At 37.3% G+C, this 18,028-nt stretch overlaps 3 protein-coding genes across 4 annotated transcripts; all 3 read right to left on the bottom strand.

The window, feature by feature from the left end:
* Positions 1-6,466: 6,466 nt before the first annotated feature.
* LOC101304157 (coenzyme Q-binding protein COQ10 homolog, mitochondrial-like) lies at positions 6,467-9,040 on the bottom strand. The gene is made up of 4 exons (XM_004291058.1): positions 8,546-9,040; positions 7,917-8,112; positions 7,228-7,359; positions 6,467-7,077 (listed from the first exon to the last, which is right to left on the bottom strand). Exons 1-4 carry the CDS (start codon positions 8,848-8,850, stop codon positions 6,955-6,957), a joined length of 756 nt encoding a protein of 251 aa, XP_004291106.1. The 5' UTR covers positions 8,851-9,040; the 3' UTR covers positions 6,467-6,954.
* Positions 9,041-9,843: 803 nt separating this feature from the next.
* On the bottom strand, positions 9,844-12,383 carry LOC101303665. 2 transcript variants are annotated; one of them, XM_004291057.1, is made up of 5 exons: positions 12,242-12,383; positions 11,502-11,705; positions 11,174-11,416; positions 10,480-10,592; positions 9,844-10,405 (listed from the first exon to the last, which is right to left on the bottom strand). In XM_004291057.1, exons 1-4 carry the CDS (start codon positions 12,311-12,313, stop codon positions 10,515-10,517), a joined length of 597 nt encoding a protein of 198 aa, XP_004291105.1. In that variant the 5' UTR covers positions 12,314-12,383; the 3' UTR covers positions 9,844-10,405; positions 10,480-10,514. The 2 variants fall into 2 exon arrangements, with proteins under 2 accessions (XP_004291105.1, XP_004291104.1); XM_004291056.1 differs by having other exon boundaries at positions 11,125-11,416; positions 12,242-12,367.
* A 1,170-nt stretch (positions 12,384-13,553) lies between these two features.
* On the bottom strand, positions 13,554-17,930 carry LOC101303384 (serine/threonine-protein kinase tricorner-like). Its single transcript, XM_004291055.1, has 12 exons — positions 17,630-17,930; positions 17,121-17,295; positions 16,775-16,858; positions 16,360-16,601; positions 15,905-16,133; positions 15,550-15,714; positions 15,296-15,427; positions 14,887-15,000; positions 14,662-14,706; positions 14,408-14,486; positions 14,130-14,186; positions 13,554-14,011 (listed from the first exon to the last, which is right to left on the bottom strand). The coding sequence occupies exons 1-12, from the start codon at positions 17,815-17,817 to the stop codon at positions 13,953-13,955; spliced, it is 1,569 nt and encodes a 522-aa protein (XP_004291103.1). The 5' UTR covers positions 17,818-17,930; the 3' UTR covers positions 13,554-13,952.
* Positions 17,931-18,028: the final 98 nt, after the last annotated feature.

Below are 18,028 nucleotides of genomic sequence, written 5' to 3'. Positions count from 1 at the left end.
ACTATCACAACAATGTGAGCACGAGATTCTCATGAACACGTATTAGTTACAAACAACACCCACGTAACTTGTATGTGTTTTTCCAACGCATGAATTTAACTTTTCACACCCTTACTTACCATCAATAAAATGAGAGTATTACTTGTAAGGTGTAACGCACTAGTAGAAAAAATGACTAAGACGATGGGAAAAAATAGTCGGCTAAGTGCCTATTTTGGTCGCCAGAAGACTTAAGCGGTGAAAACGGCGTCGCTTAAGATTCGTCGTATATGACGCATCTCATAGGCACTTACGCGACAAAAACCAATTATCCGTTGCTTAAGAAAACAGAACAAGAGACGGGGTTTTTTTTCTGTCGCCATAGGCCTAGTCGACGAGTCATCATTACCTTAAGCAACAAATTATAAATATGGATTGTGGGGTTAGGGGACATGATTTTACTGGGTTAATTAACCTAATGCATTCCTATGCAGGGACAGAACTACATTATGCAATGAAGAGGTCCGGACCCCCCTAGTATTATCTATCTCCACTTAATCACCATATAAATCTCCCATAATTGTAGTAATTTGGTGTTAATTCATTCATAAAACTCCTCTAATCAATGGCAATGACACTTAAAGAACAAAAAAGAAAGAATAACAAGATTTAATGTGTACTAATTACACATAATTTATAGAAGGAAATACGACAATGTTACTTAGATCTATAATATTTTGCAATTTATTATCATTGATAAATAGTTTATTCAATTGTTTTATTTTATATTATCATGTTTTATATCTTAACCCCTCTAAGGTTCAAATCCTGATTCCGTCACTGTTCTTATGGATTGTAGGGTTTAGGGGACATGATTTTATATGATGAATATGACAAGTTACGGATCCTTGTATCAAAATAGTGAATTATGTTGAACATAATAATTATGCAACTGTTCGGTATAGAACGGAAATCCCGACTATTTCAGAAAATTATAACATGCACAGAGCAACAATCCGTTGCGAGTCAATGTAGGGTTGGGGAATATGAATTAAGGTCGTATAAAAAATCGATAGCTAGCATGCATTGGAATATGACTATATATACATCGTCAATTACAGTCTTGAATTGAGTCTCACTGATCGACATAATAATATATGCTGCCGGCCGGAATGTATACCTGCAGCCACCAAGTACTGGCCAAAATGAGCTACTGACCTGTTAAAATTGGGCACGATCAAGAGCAGAACATGAACTGTAGGTCAGATCGATCTGTGTACACATGCAATATTCTCAATCATTTTGAAGGACCGAGTACCTCTGCGGAGACAGAAACACGGGTTCTTCTCCTTTCACAGTAACCAATCATTGCACCATGGGCTAATTAACTAATAATCGATCAATTATTAGCCTTTATATTTTAATGACACGTTAACTTATTTAAATCAGAAATAACAATGAATAGGAGACCACTAAAATGAGAGAATAAATGAATCGGGTGTCGATCCTAGCTAGATGGTTCATTCCTAAACCCATTTATTTTGATAAAAAGCTGACATGAAATCGGTTTGGATATTATTCATCACTACTTGATCCATCCGTTGAACCCCCCCTAGCATTACCTATCTCCACTCAATCATCATATAAATCTCTCATAATTATAGTAATTTGGTGTTAATTCATTCATAAAACTCCCCTTAATCAATGACAATGACAACTAAAAAACAAAAAAGATAGAATAACAAGATTTAATGTGTATTAATTACATTTAATTTATAAAAAGAAATACGACAATGTTACTTATATCTATAATATTTTATAATTTATTATCATTAATAAATAACTTATTCAATTATTTTATTTTATATTATCATGTTCTATATCTTAACCCTCTAAGGTTTAAATCATAGTTTCGTCACTGTTGGTCTCTGTCACTTTCGCACTCGAATTCACATGCTGAACAATACTGGAAATCTTAAGCAGCTTAGCTACTCTTAAGTACCAAGCCATGCATAGTGTTGGATAGTATTTCGAATCTGTTTGTTCATTTTTAGGAAACGTCTGGCGACCACTTCAACGTGGCTATAATGCATGCGAGGAAAACCTTTGGAGCTGATATGGTACTGAGGGACATGGCATGTACTGATTACTCCACACGCGTCATCTTCATCTTTGTCTGTGTCCCATGGGATCGATAGAGAGCTAGGCAGGTGTCTGATGCTCAGAATGCACCATGTAGCTAGATAGATAGGGGGTATACTCTATGAGTGCAGCACCTGCTCTTTGTTTGTTTTCTTAGAAGGAATTAGGAACAAAGAACGAAGAACAAAGCTTTTCTTTGCTTAATTTCCATTTACGGTCGGATCAACCACTAACATTGCTATTGCTATAATGAAAGAGTTCGCTATGTGCTCAACGCATGGCTCCGTGCTGTAATGCAAGAGTTGGTGCCGATCTAATCAACACTAATTAGCTTCTGATAGATAGATCGAGTACATGCATGCACCTTCCTTGGCCTTGATCAGTTAGCTTCTAAGTTCTAAGTATGTACGTGATGTACCTCTTGTACGTGTACGCAATGCGATTAATCGATTATGCATGGCTGAGAATCCGAGATAACTCCACAAGTATAAACTGCCGGGTCTGGTTTCGATCGTCATCGGGGAACATGGTTTTGTGTTTCGGACAACCATTCACTCGTGTCCGTCCGGTGTTTTTAGCTAAGCGGCCATTGCCGGTAACTTATATTGAGAGCGCGTGTTAGATGATGGTCGAGTCTAACACGTAAAATATAACTTTAAAGAAATTTACACATACAACTCAACGACGACTCAACTATTAGTAGAAAGATTATGTTATGACACAAAGTTTTTTGCAATCTGATTCTCCAATATTTCATTTCATTTATATATAGCCGCAACCTAGCTCAGTGATGTATATGAGATCAATCAGACTATATATACGAATCAATCTTTACTCTGACAGCATCACAACGAGGCCCTGAAGAGCTCATAGCTATAATGTGCGTGTATCGTCACCAAAAGTTGGGGCTAGCTAGACGAACATTTATAGATCGGCACTAGCTGAACAGATCTGGTATATAACTCCATATCTATGTCTTGCATGCAAAACGCCAGATAAAAGAGATGATCGATGAAGATTCATCAAGATCATATATGATTCACGATTTACAAGAGAACAATGTTTATCATGATTATTTCACTCACTTTCCGTGGAATGCACAGGGTCACTCTTCTTGGCTTAAATTGGGCGTGTGTCTGTATAAATGCATGCCTCCATGGAAATGAGACAGTGGTCACTAGCTAAGGCAGGTGATGACTCAAAACATTTTCCCATAATTTCCATACCTGTTCTTATTGAACAATTGAAGAAAAAGATTTTGATCATCATCAACTATATCTAGCTGCAGCTTTGCATCCTTTACCTTTGACTCTGGATTTTCATTTTATATATTTCCAGTTATCAACTCCTACATATCTTTTGTATATCCTAGCTAGCAGAAAGCCGACCCTAGCGTATCTTTGATGATCCACTACTCCGAACACGTAATATGATCGAGTTGCATTCAGCAACCTACACGTATTGATCGGATTGGAATTTTAGCAACACATTAGATTTGATTTTGCAGTACGTACAATCAGTGGTGGACGCACGATTATATCTAAGTGAGAGCGAAACTTTTTGAATGAAAAAAGAGTTGATGAGTGTTAGCGACAATCTCTCTGTCAATCCCACAAATCACTCTTCCCCTAAGATCAAGAGTGATTCACCTTAATTGATTCCTGATTCTAGGAAATTATCATCATTGTATTTATTGTAGATTGATTCTCTCATTCTCTCTGTAAAGCATATATATTTGTATCTACTGTTAATCAAGGCAATCAAGGGAAATTCATTTTCAATATGGTATCAGCCTAGGTTTAGATCCTCCTTCCCCTTTGCTTCCTGCGTTCTTGTTTCGTCTCCTCTTCTCTCTTGTTCCTCTTTTGCCTCCTCTTCCGTCTCCTTCTTCCTCTGTCCATCTATCTTTCCACCTTCATCCATGGCTAGAAAAAACCGCTAATCAAATTTTCACAGCATGAAAAAGAAAATTCAAATCCACAAACTTGTTCAAAAAAATGAAATAGAAGAGGAGAAAGAAGTGAAAAATTGTTAGATGAAGAAGAAAGTATCAAAACCTACTCAACTCAACTTCTAAAGTAAAGGTATTGCATCTGTAAGAGAGTTTATTTTATGTTTGTGGGCTAGCAAACATAGAATTTTACTAAAATTGTTTATAAAAGGTCTTAATTACTATAGAGTGGGGACTTCTATATAATTTTAATGAGGGAAATACTGATGAAATGGTTTAATTGTGTGACTAATTTGAAGCAAAACAAGCAGGATCAAAACATTGAGTGGGAATCATCACAGGTGGTTGAGTTGGTAAGAGTCTAGGTGTGAAACTCTCATACCCAGGTTCGAATCTCAGCCGACGCGAATTAGAGTTAAATCCCAATTTATTCTTGGTAGCCAGAGGGGAAGAAGTGTTCTTACAAGATCCCTCGGCGAGGATTAGTCTTTAGACCTGAAAAGCCTTTAAGAATACCGTCATTGATACTCTCTAAAAAAAAAAACAATTTGAGTGGGGGCAATGACCCTCACTGGGCATAACGGGCGTCCGCCTATGCGTACAATTGAAGAAAACGCATTACAATTATTACATGATGTATGGATGATCATTATTTTTAGGTGACAACCTCCATCTGTGCATCTATGAATGATAGATGTTATCGGTGACAACTATAACAATGATGCATAATGTATATATGCCACCTGCTATATTTTCATCTGAAATAGCAAGAGAACTTTTCGCATGCTTCATACCATGAGATGCATATATGCTCTAGGTTTTCGCATGCATTTCATATACTTTTTTTTTGGGACAAATCAAAGAGCTTCCACAGTGGTTTCTACATCACAATGTCATATACTGCAAAACACAGACACTACAACATTATTTTGCGTTGAAAGTGCTTTTTCTCATGCTTCCAAGCACATATAATGTGTCAAGTTTCCTCACTTGTTTGAATTCAACAGTTGAAAAACCCTACAACAATATCGCACGCTACAATAACTTTGTTTTAAGTTTATTTTATGTAGTTCTTATTTATTTGTTGTTTTTAATAAGAGGTGGGTTTTGTCCCAGTTTGCATTTCTTGCAATACCATGTCTGTTATAGGTGGGCGGCGAGTTTCTTGTTTTGTCAAATAATCGCAGCCCTCTAGTGGCAGGATGAAATTTAGTGTCACTGGTACTATCTTCCAGTGGCAACATGGTAGGAAAGCTGTTAGACATAGTAATTTATGGCTCTGCATGAGCATTGTCTTTCCGATATGTCGCCAAATTTGTAAAACAAATGGAGTAGTCAATGATGCACTCCTTACTAAATGGTGTTTGTTATAATGTATATGATTGAAAACTCCTAATATTATTTTGGGATGTTTAGGTAATTTGAGGTTTAGGCTTTATGTCCCCTTTTTGTATTATATGGTTTCGTTAACGGTTAAGGCATGAGGGCGGCCGTTTAACCCCTATTAAAAAAAAAACACATGATAAATTAAGGGTAATGTGCATCATAGTTTATGAACGAAGGCAATTGTTTCCCACCTTTTGTTGTCGACACCTTTATATTAACGATTGAATTTCTCTGATATGAAAGATTGTTATTAGAAACTGATAAGGGTGGTATAGTGAGTGAAACAAAGAGGTGGGACTAAGAGAAAGAATCATAAGGAAAAGAAAGTTGGGTCATTTGCAGTGGATGCTTTAATTCTTTGGTAATATACGGCACTATCAATCAATCAACGACGACTCAGAAGATAAAAGATATATGAAAAACATATGAATATTCCTTCTTCCTTTCTATACGCGCTATAGCTCTCTGTGTTCTTCATGTTCTATGAGTTTTGTGGTTCAGACTCATATCCGCATCTCTAATCGTCGTTCCTTTAGCCAATCATAAAACGATCCCAAAGGCCCAGATCATATTTTCTTACCACATCACTATTTCCAGCTGGCGAATCTTATTTTTAGCTAGGAGTGCATGAATTATTGAATAGTTTTTGGTTGAGGTAGCTATCTGGGGAATCAACTTCAATGCTCAATCTTTACGACTGTGATAAAATTGACGGATCAACTTCGTGGTACGTTGTTTTTAGATCACGGCGGTCAAGGTGGTCACCGTCGCTTCTTTTTGACCATTGTCGGTAACTCTATCCGGCCCCTTCTCTCTTTTTTGGGGTTACAGTATCTCAGTCTCAGTGTGCTACAACTAGACCAGCACCAATTTCCATCGAAATGTCTTTCATTGAAAGAGGAAGATGAAACTGACAGTGGATAATTGTGACCGGAGATTGGACTAGTTCAATCACGAACGAAGCAATCTAACAGCTTTGATGCAACCCCATTTAAGAATGCAGATGAAGCTAACAGCAAAAGAAGAATGTAGATGAGATTAATCTAATAATAGCATACTGAGTCTTGTGATGCCATGATGCGAGTCATGTGACTCGGTACATGTTATTCAAAGAGCATATCTCCTGATACGCCTTATCAGCTGAAGTTAATATTTATCATACAGGAAAAGTATAAGGAGTTTGCCCGGATTTCACCGCTACAACAAGAATTTTACTAATGATAGATAGTAATGTGATGTTAAAACTGTCATCCAATTGAGTTCATGTTGATCAATTGATCTATAAAGTGAACGGGAACATACGAGCAGGAACCCTGCATCTGTATGGGATAATGATCCACAGTAGATGAGGGTAACTCTCTCGGCAGCATATGGTAACAAAACTACTGAGAGGCAAGGTGAACTGTAAATATGATTCCAAGTGTTGTAGTGTTGTCTGACTACACTCCACAGAACTCATTTAATCTTGTCTGCTCAAAGGGAAAAATTGTAGACTCTCATACCCTTTGTCCATATGAGTTTTCATGAACTTGAACTCCTGGTCCATATATCAACCGGCAGCGGTCATTGAATGAACCAACAAGCTTAGAGACCACCTCTTTGAAGAACACAGAGGCCACCTATCACAAAGGTCATTGCAACATCAAAATGCTTATAATAATACAAGTCCATACAAATTTTAAAGTAAACAGTGAAAAAGCTTAAAACAAAAAAAACCAGAAAAGAACCTACAAAATTTTTATCAGAAGTGAAGAAATGAGCTCCCTTACCTGTCTATAAAGTGGTGACTGAAACTTAAAATCCACCAAGAAATAAAGGTTGCAAGCTCCTGGAACTGGTCCAGGATTGAACTCCCAGATGTTTATTAGATGATCAAAAAGGGTACTGTTTGACACAGTTGTCTACAAGTAAAACAAAACAAAGGTTATTATCATCAGACATTCCAGATGAACTAAAAGCAAAATTAACAGGTCAGGTCATGTCATGTATATGCATAGTGCCAACGTAAGATTCCTCAATAAGTACATCTTCCTTCTGTTACTCGATACTAAATAAGCCATAGTGTCTTCAAGCCCCTAAGTGTAATAGCAAACATGTTCACTAACTTATCTTTTCCTACTTTATGTCTTCCCCCTGCAAATCGAATTCTCAAACTCCAATTTTAACCGTAGCCAAACTTTTTCAACATGATCTAAAGCAAATCCTTATGTTTTGTCAGATAACTCAATGGTTCTCACACATCATCAGCAGCAAGACACCAGGTTTCAACATACATTCTAGTAGTCACGTTTAAAAGTTTTTGGTATTTAGTTCACAACTTCATATGGTTAGGGAAAACCATATTAAAATAGTTAACTTGGAAACCATTAAATGCGATTGCTCATCAACAAGCAAAGAAGTGAAGAAGCCAGAGTACTTATAGCAAACTTTTTGTACGAAGCTTGAAGAGAGTGATTACCTTTATACGCTTTGGTCTTTCTAACTCAACATGGGACACATAACTTTCAACAAGAAACTTGAAACCAATCTCCAGCTCAGCATCAAATGAGCCATCTGCATAGGTATGAACTATCTCCGACCGCTGACACCAGGGGACAAAACCATGATACAAGTCTACAGCAGCAACCACATCAAACAACTGCTCAGGAGAATACCTGGAATCCAATAATGCCTCTCTCATGAGTAATCAATCAAACAGGGCATTAACAGATTCCCCATGCATCATTAAGGAAAATCAGCATCTGAAGGCAATGCCATATATTCTAACACCAGATCACATATCATAAAACATCAACAAAGAAACAGAATGACACCCCCAATCTGATTTGACAAAACCAACATCATCAAGTATATGATTTCATTATACAAGCTTAACGATTCTCATCAGATGCTAATAAAGAAAATTCCTTATTCACATAAACCTATTATGTTTACATGCTTGGCATCATTTTACGCAGCTAAGACCCTAAGAAAATGTAAGCTTCAATCAATTAACAACACGAAAATCTCCGAAACGCCATTGTAACTAATTTCAACAACAGAATATTAACAAAGCAATAAAGCAGCTGAAAATGGAATCGAAATTACCCCAAGACGCGCTTCTCCTCGTAAACCTTGGATAACACGCCGCCTTCCTCACCGTCGCCGCAGCCCAAAAACCGCCGCCTTTGCTCATGAAAAGGATTCGTCAAAACTCGTGACGTGTTGCTGACACCATCGCCGGTCCATTTCCGAACCGACGGGGTCTCTATGCCGGCAATGCTACTCAGGCGGCGAATCCGATTGAAGTTTCTCGCGGAAGTGTACAGATGATGATGATGCTTGGCTCCATGTCCACGAGAGAGTAAGGACCCCACCGCCTTCGAGGCCGTGCTCGACCAGAACGGCGGCATCGGAATTTGACGGAGGCGATTGATCCCCAAATGTTCGGAAACCCTAAGGAGAAGTCAGACGCTGAGAAGATATCAGAGAAGCCAGAATTGACCTACGAGTCTGATAGACGGAGAAGATTGAATTCAGAATGGGAGGATGTGAAAGCGTTTCCGGAGGATTTTGGTGTCTTCTCTTCGTGTATTTCCGTTCAGGGATTGAGCGATTCCATCTCATCAGATAGTGTGGCGTATTGGGTAGCGGCCCATAGTTGAAAGTGACAGCGTGAGCCCAACTTAAATATGTCACTGCCCAATATAAAACCCGCAATATTTAAAATACGTGTGGGTAAGGACTAAAATATCCATAATATTCTTGATATTTCCGTTTTTTATAAAATACTGATATTAATTTTCATATTTTTCTGATATTTTATATTTAGTTTATTTTTAGTCTAACATACAATTTTTATATAAATTTTCGTAAAATTTCTGTTAATATTCGATATTTTTTTAATTATATTCAATCGAGATTTTTTTTCTAACCTACCGATATTTCCGTTGATTCGTCGATATTTAGTCTTTCCGTTTCTGTTGTGGTGTTGTTTTTTTTTTTTTTTTTTTTGTTTAACTAGCAATATATCATCCTCGAGATCACAATACAATCATTGATAGTTTGATTACTTTCTTGCAGGTGGGTGACCTACACGAGAAGAACAGCTCTCACATGACCTTCCTACAGTACATTGATTCTGGTTTTTGTTCGAATCTGCTAAGGGGGTTACACAGTTTAGTGTTTATAAAGAAACTGAACTACATCTTACCATCTTAAACAACCAACTTCTTACTACCATCACACTTAAAAATCCCCACTTATTGTCCTTGTTCATAATTGTACCAAGTACGACGAACCACCATCCGTGATTGTCACCATCATCATAAGTTATATCAATCATATTTCATTGGACAATGCAGACCAGATAATAGTAAGGGTGTTCTTGAATTATGGATTACTTTCTCTTGTATCTCAAAGACGATGATGAATGCAGACCACATGATGCTAGAAACAAGTCATCGAATCAGAAAAAGAAAAAACTCTTAACACGCTATGCATGTTGTGGTTATCCACCAAATCAGTACTACAATAGTCTCATCCAGCTGGCTTAGCATGCAGCAAGATATTTCTAGACAATCTGATTCAGCAGCATTTCTAAACTCTGGTACCTGAAAATGAGATGCTAGATTGTTTTAACCAAAACATTACTGATACTAAACTCTAAACCTGTACTGGCGTAATAACAGCGCAATTCTGCCGCCCCATTCTCCCGATGCCAATCCTATTTACACCCAAAACATATGAATAATTTTCTTGATTGAATCCCTTTCTGACATACAGACAATAATGTATGATTGCAGACATGCATCACTTCAAAACTTGGTCATGAGTGTCATTAATGTGTTAGAAGGTAACCACAAAATCCATTTGTTTCCTTTTAAAGAGTCTCATTTCATAAAGCTGCAGATATGAAGCTCTTCGTTATCTATCTTCAGTATGAGCAGGCTTCCGGAATGGAACAACCTAAAATGGAAGAGAGCAACAAAATGAGATGATGCCACATTTGTATGATGAAAGGTATAATGTATTGTGTGTACCTGATCGTTACTTGAGGCTTGAAGTATAAGACTTTTCATCCTCTTAGAATTGCATGAAGTAATGGACTTTTCCTCTTTGATTTCTTCATCAGCGAAGTTCTGGTCTGACACTTCTGCAAGAATCAAAAGATAGTTTTAAAACTTTTTGACAGCTAGAAGATGCAAGTAAAAGTTTATTTGAGACAATTTGTAGAGCAAAGCATAGATGATAATCTATCTCAATAGATAGAATGCATGATAGAAATCCAACCATATTGCAGGCTTTCATTGCTATCTATCTTTGCTTGACATGGAGTAAAAACTGTGTGTAATCTAGATCCCAAACGCTCCATCTGTCATCTAGATTATAAGGTTATATCTTCTCATATACCCCATTTCTTTACTTTAAATTACTCAGATAACAGGTAGGAGTTGTAAGGGAGCTTAAAACTATACAGTAGGAATTCACTAATATAATTTAAGGTTAAGAAACTCCACTAATCAGAATCTATGCCGGATGGTAATCTATTGTGTCAAGAAATAGCATACTAGACGGGAAATGTACACCAAAATACCAATCAAAAGCTGCAGAGTAAGAGAATATTGCAACAGACAAAGTGGCTACTATAATCAAGGGAAAGCACAGCAAGATATAGCTGAGAGCACCTGTGTTGCCGCCAACCATATCCTGGTGCGTCAAATGAGAGTGAGATACATTAAACTGCTTCAAACAAGTAGCTGGTGCAGAAGTAATTTCTTTCTTCAAACTTGAATCAACTTCTTCACATATAACCTGTTCTTGGACAATAGGAGATTCAACATCTTTTGGCTTGCAAGTGGATCTGAAGTGCAAGATCCACGGATTTGCCAGAAGATCACCACCATCTGACTTACTTACCTCAGCTTCACCTCTTCCGAAATTGATTTTCTGCCAGCAGCCAGCTCGAAGTACCTTAAACTGCATCAAACGAATATTAGAAACAATTCACAAATTTATACATCACAATGGCACAATCATTGAAAGATATAGGTCAGATTAGAACCTGGCCAGAAGCAGCTCGAGAGTTGAACTGGGGTTGCTTGGATGATTTTATATGTGACAAGTTTCCCTTATGTGTGTGCCGACCACGCGAATCCATGGAGTTATACAACTGGTTAACAAACGATGCTTCCATAGATTTTAGGTACATACTGTGTTTCTCATCTGTCCATTCTGTAGACATGGTTTCTGTTGCGGCCGGAGTACCCTAATACAAGTTGCAAATCATGATCAGTACCCAAATATAATCTTAACCTTACAGGTATCTCATATTACACACACATATATACATATCCATTTGTTTGTAGAACACATTTCAGCATATATTCCTTCACCAGATTAACAAAGTTCAATGATTTCAAACACAACCAGTAAAGATTACTTCAATGAGCTCAAAAAGAAGCAATCTTTCCTTTTTCATTTCCAAAAAAGAAGCATTGACATCATTATAATATACATATTACTAACAGCACAACAAATATCAGAGATGATTTTCCACTTTGCCTAAAACACCTCTCATAATTCACAAAAACTATTAAACAAATCACACCAATACCCACCCACCTTTTCCCTTGCAAAGTTCATAGATCCCAATTCCCAGGCCAATTACCCAAATTAACGATGAACACCTCAAGCATTTAGTTACTACTTTAGGAAGGAACAATGAAGACACATGTTGTAATTCTCAAAAGCAAGAACAAAGTATGGATTTTTATAGCTGGAGGAAGAGAATAAAAAAGGTACCAGTTCTGAAGGAGGGTCCACTTCACCATTGAACCCAGAAACCTGCAACTCTTCTACTCTGAAATTATTCATAATTTTTTTTTTAATCTTCCAAAACAAACTCAGATGATCTGAGAAGGAAGAAGAAAGGATGAAGAAGACGGTGAAGATATGAAATTAAAAGGAAAAAATGAAGGCTTTGGAAGAGGAGGGCGGTGTTGATGGGAACAAAAGACCGGTACAGTTGTCACGCCTTTTCCACGTGTCATGGGGCCGCTCCACTGCCACGTCACTGATCTGCTCCAAACTTCCAAAGGCGTCGTAGATATTTTATTGGAATCTCCAAAATATCTAACTCGCCCGGTCTTCGTTCAAAACAATAATGACGCGGCACCCGCCGTTTGCTCTTCGCTCCGGGTCGGGTTGTTGGCCTGGCCCGTTTTCGAGGTGACTAAAAGAATAGACGAGCGAGGAAATGGAGCATTCCCTTCTAGTAGGGACTCTTAAGTTGAGAACTTTTCGGTTTATAATTTAAAAAACTTATTTTTCGATCACATTTTGACATCTCATCTGTTCAGTTTTTAGGTTTATATGAGTAGATCATTTCTACAAATTTTCAGCTAAATTGGTGTTCATTAAAATAACTAACTAGATCAAATTAATTGACTAACTAAATCTGTCAAATATGAACCGTTCATAATTGATAAATCACACTTATGAATGTTTTAACAATTTTCAATATAGCTGAAAATTTGGAGAAATGATCTACTCATAAATACCTATAAACTGAACGGTCAAGATATGGATATAAGATCGAAAGATAGGATAAACGAAAAAGTCTTTAACAATCCTCAACTTAAGAGTTCTTATTAGAAGAGCTTTCAGCCAGAAAATATCTGATTACTTGATTAGACATTTTTAAAGGATAAAAACGACGTGTTGTGTTTGAAAGATAGAATTGCGTCACCAAACCAAATGCAGCTTCGCTTTGGACGGTTTCGAAGAAAAGGGTGAGGAAAGAAAGGGCGTTTCCAGTTTGGTGCTTTCGGTCTTTTTGACGTGTGAAGAAGATAACATATAAGATTAGGACCAATTATGGACAAGATATTAGAGGAGATGTTATAGGATTGGGAAAATATCTACGGGTGGGACCCGCTATCTTGATCATGAAGGACGGCCACAATCAGATGTATCTGACTATCCGGTGCAAATGTGCAATGTATGAATGGTTCGATGAAACCTCATGGATTACATCATTACGGTCACTGGAATGCATTTCACCCTTGCAAGTGCCATGCCAGGTCTCAAGTTCGAATCTCAAATTCTCGAATATTAGAGTAAGGGAGGCTGCATCAGCTGTTTTCTTTTACTGATATCTAAGTCCAAATTACAAAAGCAATCATACAAGTTGATGAACATAGAAAAGTTGGGTCCAGTCCAGTGATGAAATTGCATAACAAGGGTGTAATTGGTGCACTAGTTTCTCTTGGTTCTTACAGGGGTGTGTGTATTGAAACAAAAGAACCCAGACAAAATAGTGGCAATGTTGAACTTGGGAGTTTACTGTCTTTACAGTAGAAGTTACACATAAAAGAGTATTTGGGACTTTCGGGCTTTATTCAAGTCTTCATGCATACAGCAAATCTCGCGGAATCTGATCGTGAACAAAAACAATAGGCTTCGGTTGAGTGTGCGCATGAAGAAAAGAATACTACTTGCTCCAATACAAAACTTATATTTCCTGCTTTGGTTCGGCCTCTGGTATTACACTGTCTTGCAAGTCAATTCTACCTGGTTTGGAACAAGTAGAGATAGATTTAAGCCACTGGTTTGTTGAGTGCTCTAAAGTCTAATTATACCGTAATCGCAGAAAGCTTAAGATCAAGAAGTAGCTGCAAGTAAAACATACCTAACAAGGAAACCAGTGAAGGGGACTTCGAAGATCCGTTTGATCTCATGTCTGTACCTGCACGGCATGATTAAATTGTAAGACTAACTATAATATTAAACAGAATAATGTGGCATCTTCATCGTATATAAACCATTCTCTGGTGCCAGAATTCTTTTATCATATTGAGCTGATCAGCTCACTTCATTTGTCGAGATGATAGGTCAAAACGACCAGCCATGTACAAGAACCAATAGAGAAATCGATACATAAGGTAGTTCACTAGAGAAGCAGCCGACCTGAACTTTCGAGTGATTTGAGGACATCTGATTTCTTGAAAGTGTATCCAATGAAATTGTTATCTTTTGACGTTAACATCTGCAAACCAAATACAAAAATGTAATATTAGATTAAATAAAAGATCTTATTGAACTTTCTTTATACCATTCTGGTAATTGTTGAATGCCAAATCTACATCTGACTATAGATTCAATACAGCAAGCTTTACATTACGCATAACTCCAATAAACCCGAGAGAATAAGAAGTCATTACCTTCCGCCAAGGTCCCACTGTTGGTGTTGCAGATGGGCCTTCTAGCTATATAAAGAAATAGAAAAAGAAATTAACAATTGGATGCAAGTACTACAAGAGACTTTGATTGAGTGCACTGCTTGAAGATAATAATACGTGTGATAATATCAGGCATTTCTTCATTTCAATAAATGATATCTCAACAAGGATACGATATTGCAACTCATTAATTTCTAGTGAACTTACATCAGGAAACTTCTCGAAATTCTGAGTGTCCAAGTCTCCAACGACTGTAGGTTTATATGCAGCTTCCATTTCATACAGCCTGTCCCACTCAGTACCTCTGAACCATGGATGCGCCTGAGAAACATTACTAAAAGTGAGCAGGCATCAAACAAGAATACGTCACAACTTTCCATATACATTGTTACTATTCCAACAAGTGTGAGTTAAAGAAATTTAGAACAGGCATCTGGTTATTTGCAACTTAAACAGTAGGAGGATCAGCATCTGCTCTTTACTAATATATGAAGATAACAGCAGTAAATTACATTAGTTATTTGCGCATAACCTATTTCTAAAAGCAGCATTTTTCTGAAGCTTGAGTTGATACTTAACTAATAGATAACGAAGTTCTTCTTTCACACATTGTTACCTTAATTTCTTCTACTCCATGTGTCCCAAGCCTCGTTTCAACATCACATAACAAGTGACAAATCAAATCCCTCGCCTCGTCTGATATCTTTGGCTCATCGGGAAACTTCAGGCATGTTCTCCAATTGATTATCTACAAGGAGAACAGTAATGTTGTAAACTCTGCAATTATAAAGCAACATATGATACAGGCATACAGCTAAGATAATCATTGTTATGGAACAAATGATACAGCTGAGACAATCATTGTAATACCTTGCGGCATGTGATCCTTGGGTCATCAGAGCAGAATGGAGGATAGCCTACTAGCATTTCGTACATGATTGCTCCTAGTGACCACCAATCACACTCCATGCCATATCCTTTCTTCAGCAAAACCTCAGGAGCCATGTAGTCAAGAGTTCCAACAGTTGAATAAGCCTGCAGAACTGGATGTTCTTAGGACCTCAATACATCTATACATTAACAATACAAATAACTATAAAAAATTGAAAGATGCCAAAAATTTCCTTAGTTTTTCACCACGGCTTGATATGTCTGAATACTGTATCTAAGATTTTGAATCAGAATTTGGAGATGAAATTTGATATGAAAGTGGATAGAAAATTACCAAGGCACGCCGATTACGTTTCCATTGTTGTAATTGTTCTTTTGGCATCAACCAAGGAACCTTATCACAGCCAGATTGTCCTTCAGTTTCAGCTATGCATTCTTGGGAGGTTAAATCGTCATTTTCCAATAGTGTAGAATACTTGTCATCCAGAGGTTTACACAAGCCAAAATCTGAAAGCTTCAAATGGCCAGTTTTATCCAGTATCAAATTGTCTGGTTTTATGTCCCTGTAAGAAGAATCAGATTAGCAGCAAGTGTAAACAAGAAAACTTGCACCTAGAAATGACCTTATTGTTAGTGTGTGCCTCTTGTTTGTCTGTGTATTTCATGACAAGAACAAGCAATGAAACTTAATTGTGTATCACATGCAATCACTCCAGGTGGAACTAAAGATACTATAGAAGCAAGAAAGAGGACAAACTCATTCAATATTCATTTACACAAGAGTCGTACCTATGAACATAGTTGTGTTGATGGATTGAGTGAATAGCAAGAATACTCTCTCCCATGTAAAAACGTGCAACATCTTCAGAAAGAGTATCTTCTCTCATCAATAATGTCATAATGTCACCACCAGGTAAATACTCCATGATAAGGTATAAGAAATCAGAATCTTGAAATGAATAATAAAGTTTTACAATACACCGACTATCAACTTCAGCAAGCAAATTTCTCTCAGAACGCACATGTTCAACCTGGAACATGGAAATGAAGAACTATTAACAACATATCATCATGGTGTAAAATCATTGCTTTGGGTAGTATTAGGACACCATATCATGCTAAGTTTACTTTATTAGAAACTTCTTATATACATCAGCGTCAAAAAATTTAAGAAGTAGACAGTGCTAATTTAGAATATTGTCACCTGTCCACGGCTAAGCATTTCTGATTTCTTCAATTTCTTCATAGCGTAAATCTCTCCAGTACCTTTTGCACGGCATAACCGTACCTGTGTTTGTTTAAAAAAAAAAAATTATAGAATGGTGTGAAAACAAATGTTATATGATCAACACAACCAAAACAAATCAAAGCATATTATTAAAAATCCCAAGATGCAAATATGAAATATTACTAAATCAAAGGCCGCCACATTGCTATAAAACAAAATACAAGAGCTATTTCAACTGAATAAAAACAACTGAATGAGATGTATCATGAAATAGTTTCAAAACAACTGAATGAGATGTAATATTTCAAATGTTTTCATTTACCTCGCCAAATGCACCTTTTCCAATTACAGTTAATTGCTCAAAATCATCAATTCCAATCTTCCGTCTCTGGAGTCTCATATATTCTGTTTCTCGGCGTGCTAAATTCCTCATCATCTCTTCTTGTTCCTCAGCCGGTACCTGATCTTCTTGTACTTTCCTTTGAAGTTCTCGACGCCTAAAACAGGAAAACATGTATCGAGTTACAATGTGCTCTCTCTTTCCAAGATATACAGAAAGTTGTCCCAAGCCAAATGAAGCCCGTAGGGTAGTTGGAAATGAGGATCTTGATTATTGTTGAACTATACAATTATACTTAATAATACTTAAAGCTACCTACTGACATTGAACCCTAAATGTGGAACCATAGTCGAACCAGCAATAATAATGTTAGCAATAATAATGCTCATATCTACTACAGAAGTACAAATTAATCAAATTGCACCAGAAATTGAGCACGGAATCAAATTCACTGTCTAACTGTAAATAAAAGCCAAATCCAAATTGACTACCTCTCTTGGCGATCCTGCAGTCCCTGTAGATAGTTCTTGTAGTGATTCTCAATGAACTGCTTAGCCGCGGCGGCCTTCTGCTTCGTCACCGGCGACGAAACCGACACATCAGGACTCGAATCGAACCTCACCCGATCCGCCTTCAAGTTAAGAGCCCCGAGCCGCATCGTCCCGTCTCCGCCTTCCATTTCTCAGAACCCAATCCAATCCGGCCCGAATTGCACAAATCCGGATCAGAATCTCAACCCGCAGAGGAGCATTTCCCGGCGTGGAAAATAGAAGCTTTGGAGAGATCTAGCAGAGAAAGAGCGCTAGAGAAAATGACAGAGTAAGAGTTCAAAAGGACTAAATGAACTGGCATATGCTGTGTAAGGAGGAGGTTTATATACTGGGGTGTGT

The sequence above is a fragment of the Fragaria vesca genome, linkage group LG2 (assembly GCF_000184155.1).
Source record: "Fragaria vesca subsp. vesca linkage group LG2, FraVesHawaii_1.0, whole genome shotgun sequence".
NCBI classification, from domain to species: Eukaryota; Viridiplantae; Streptophyta; class Magnoliopsida; order Rosales; family Rosaceae; genus Fragaria; species Fragaria vesca.
The sequence above is the reverse complement of the archived record's forward strand: the minus strand, read 5'-3'. Positions and strand labels throughout refer to the sequence as shown.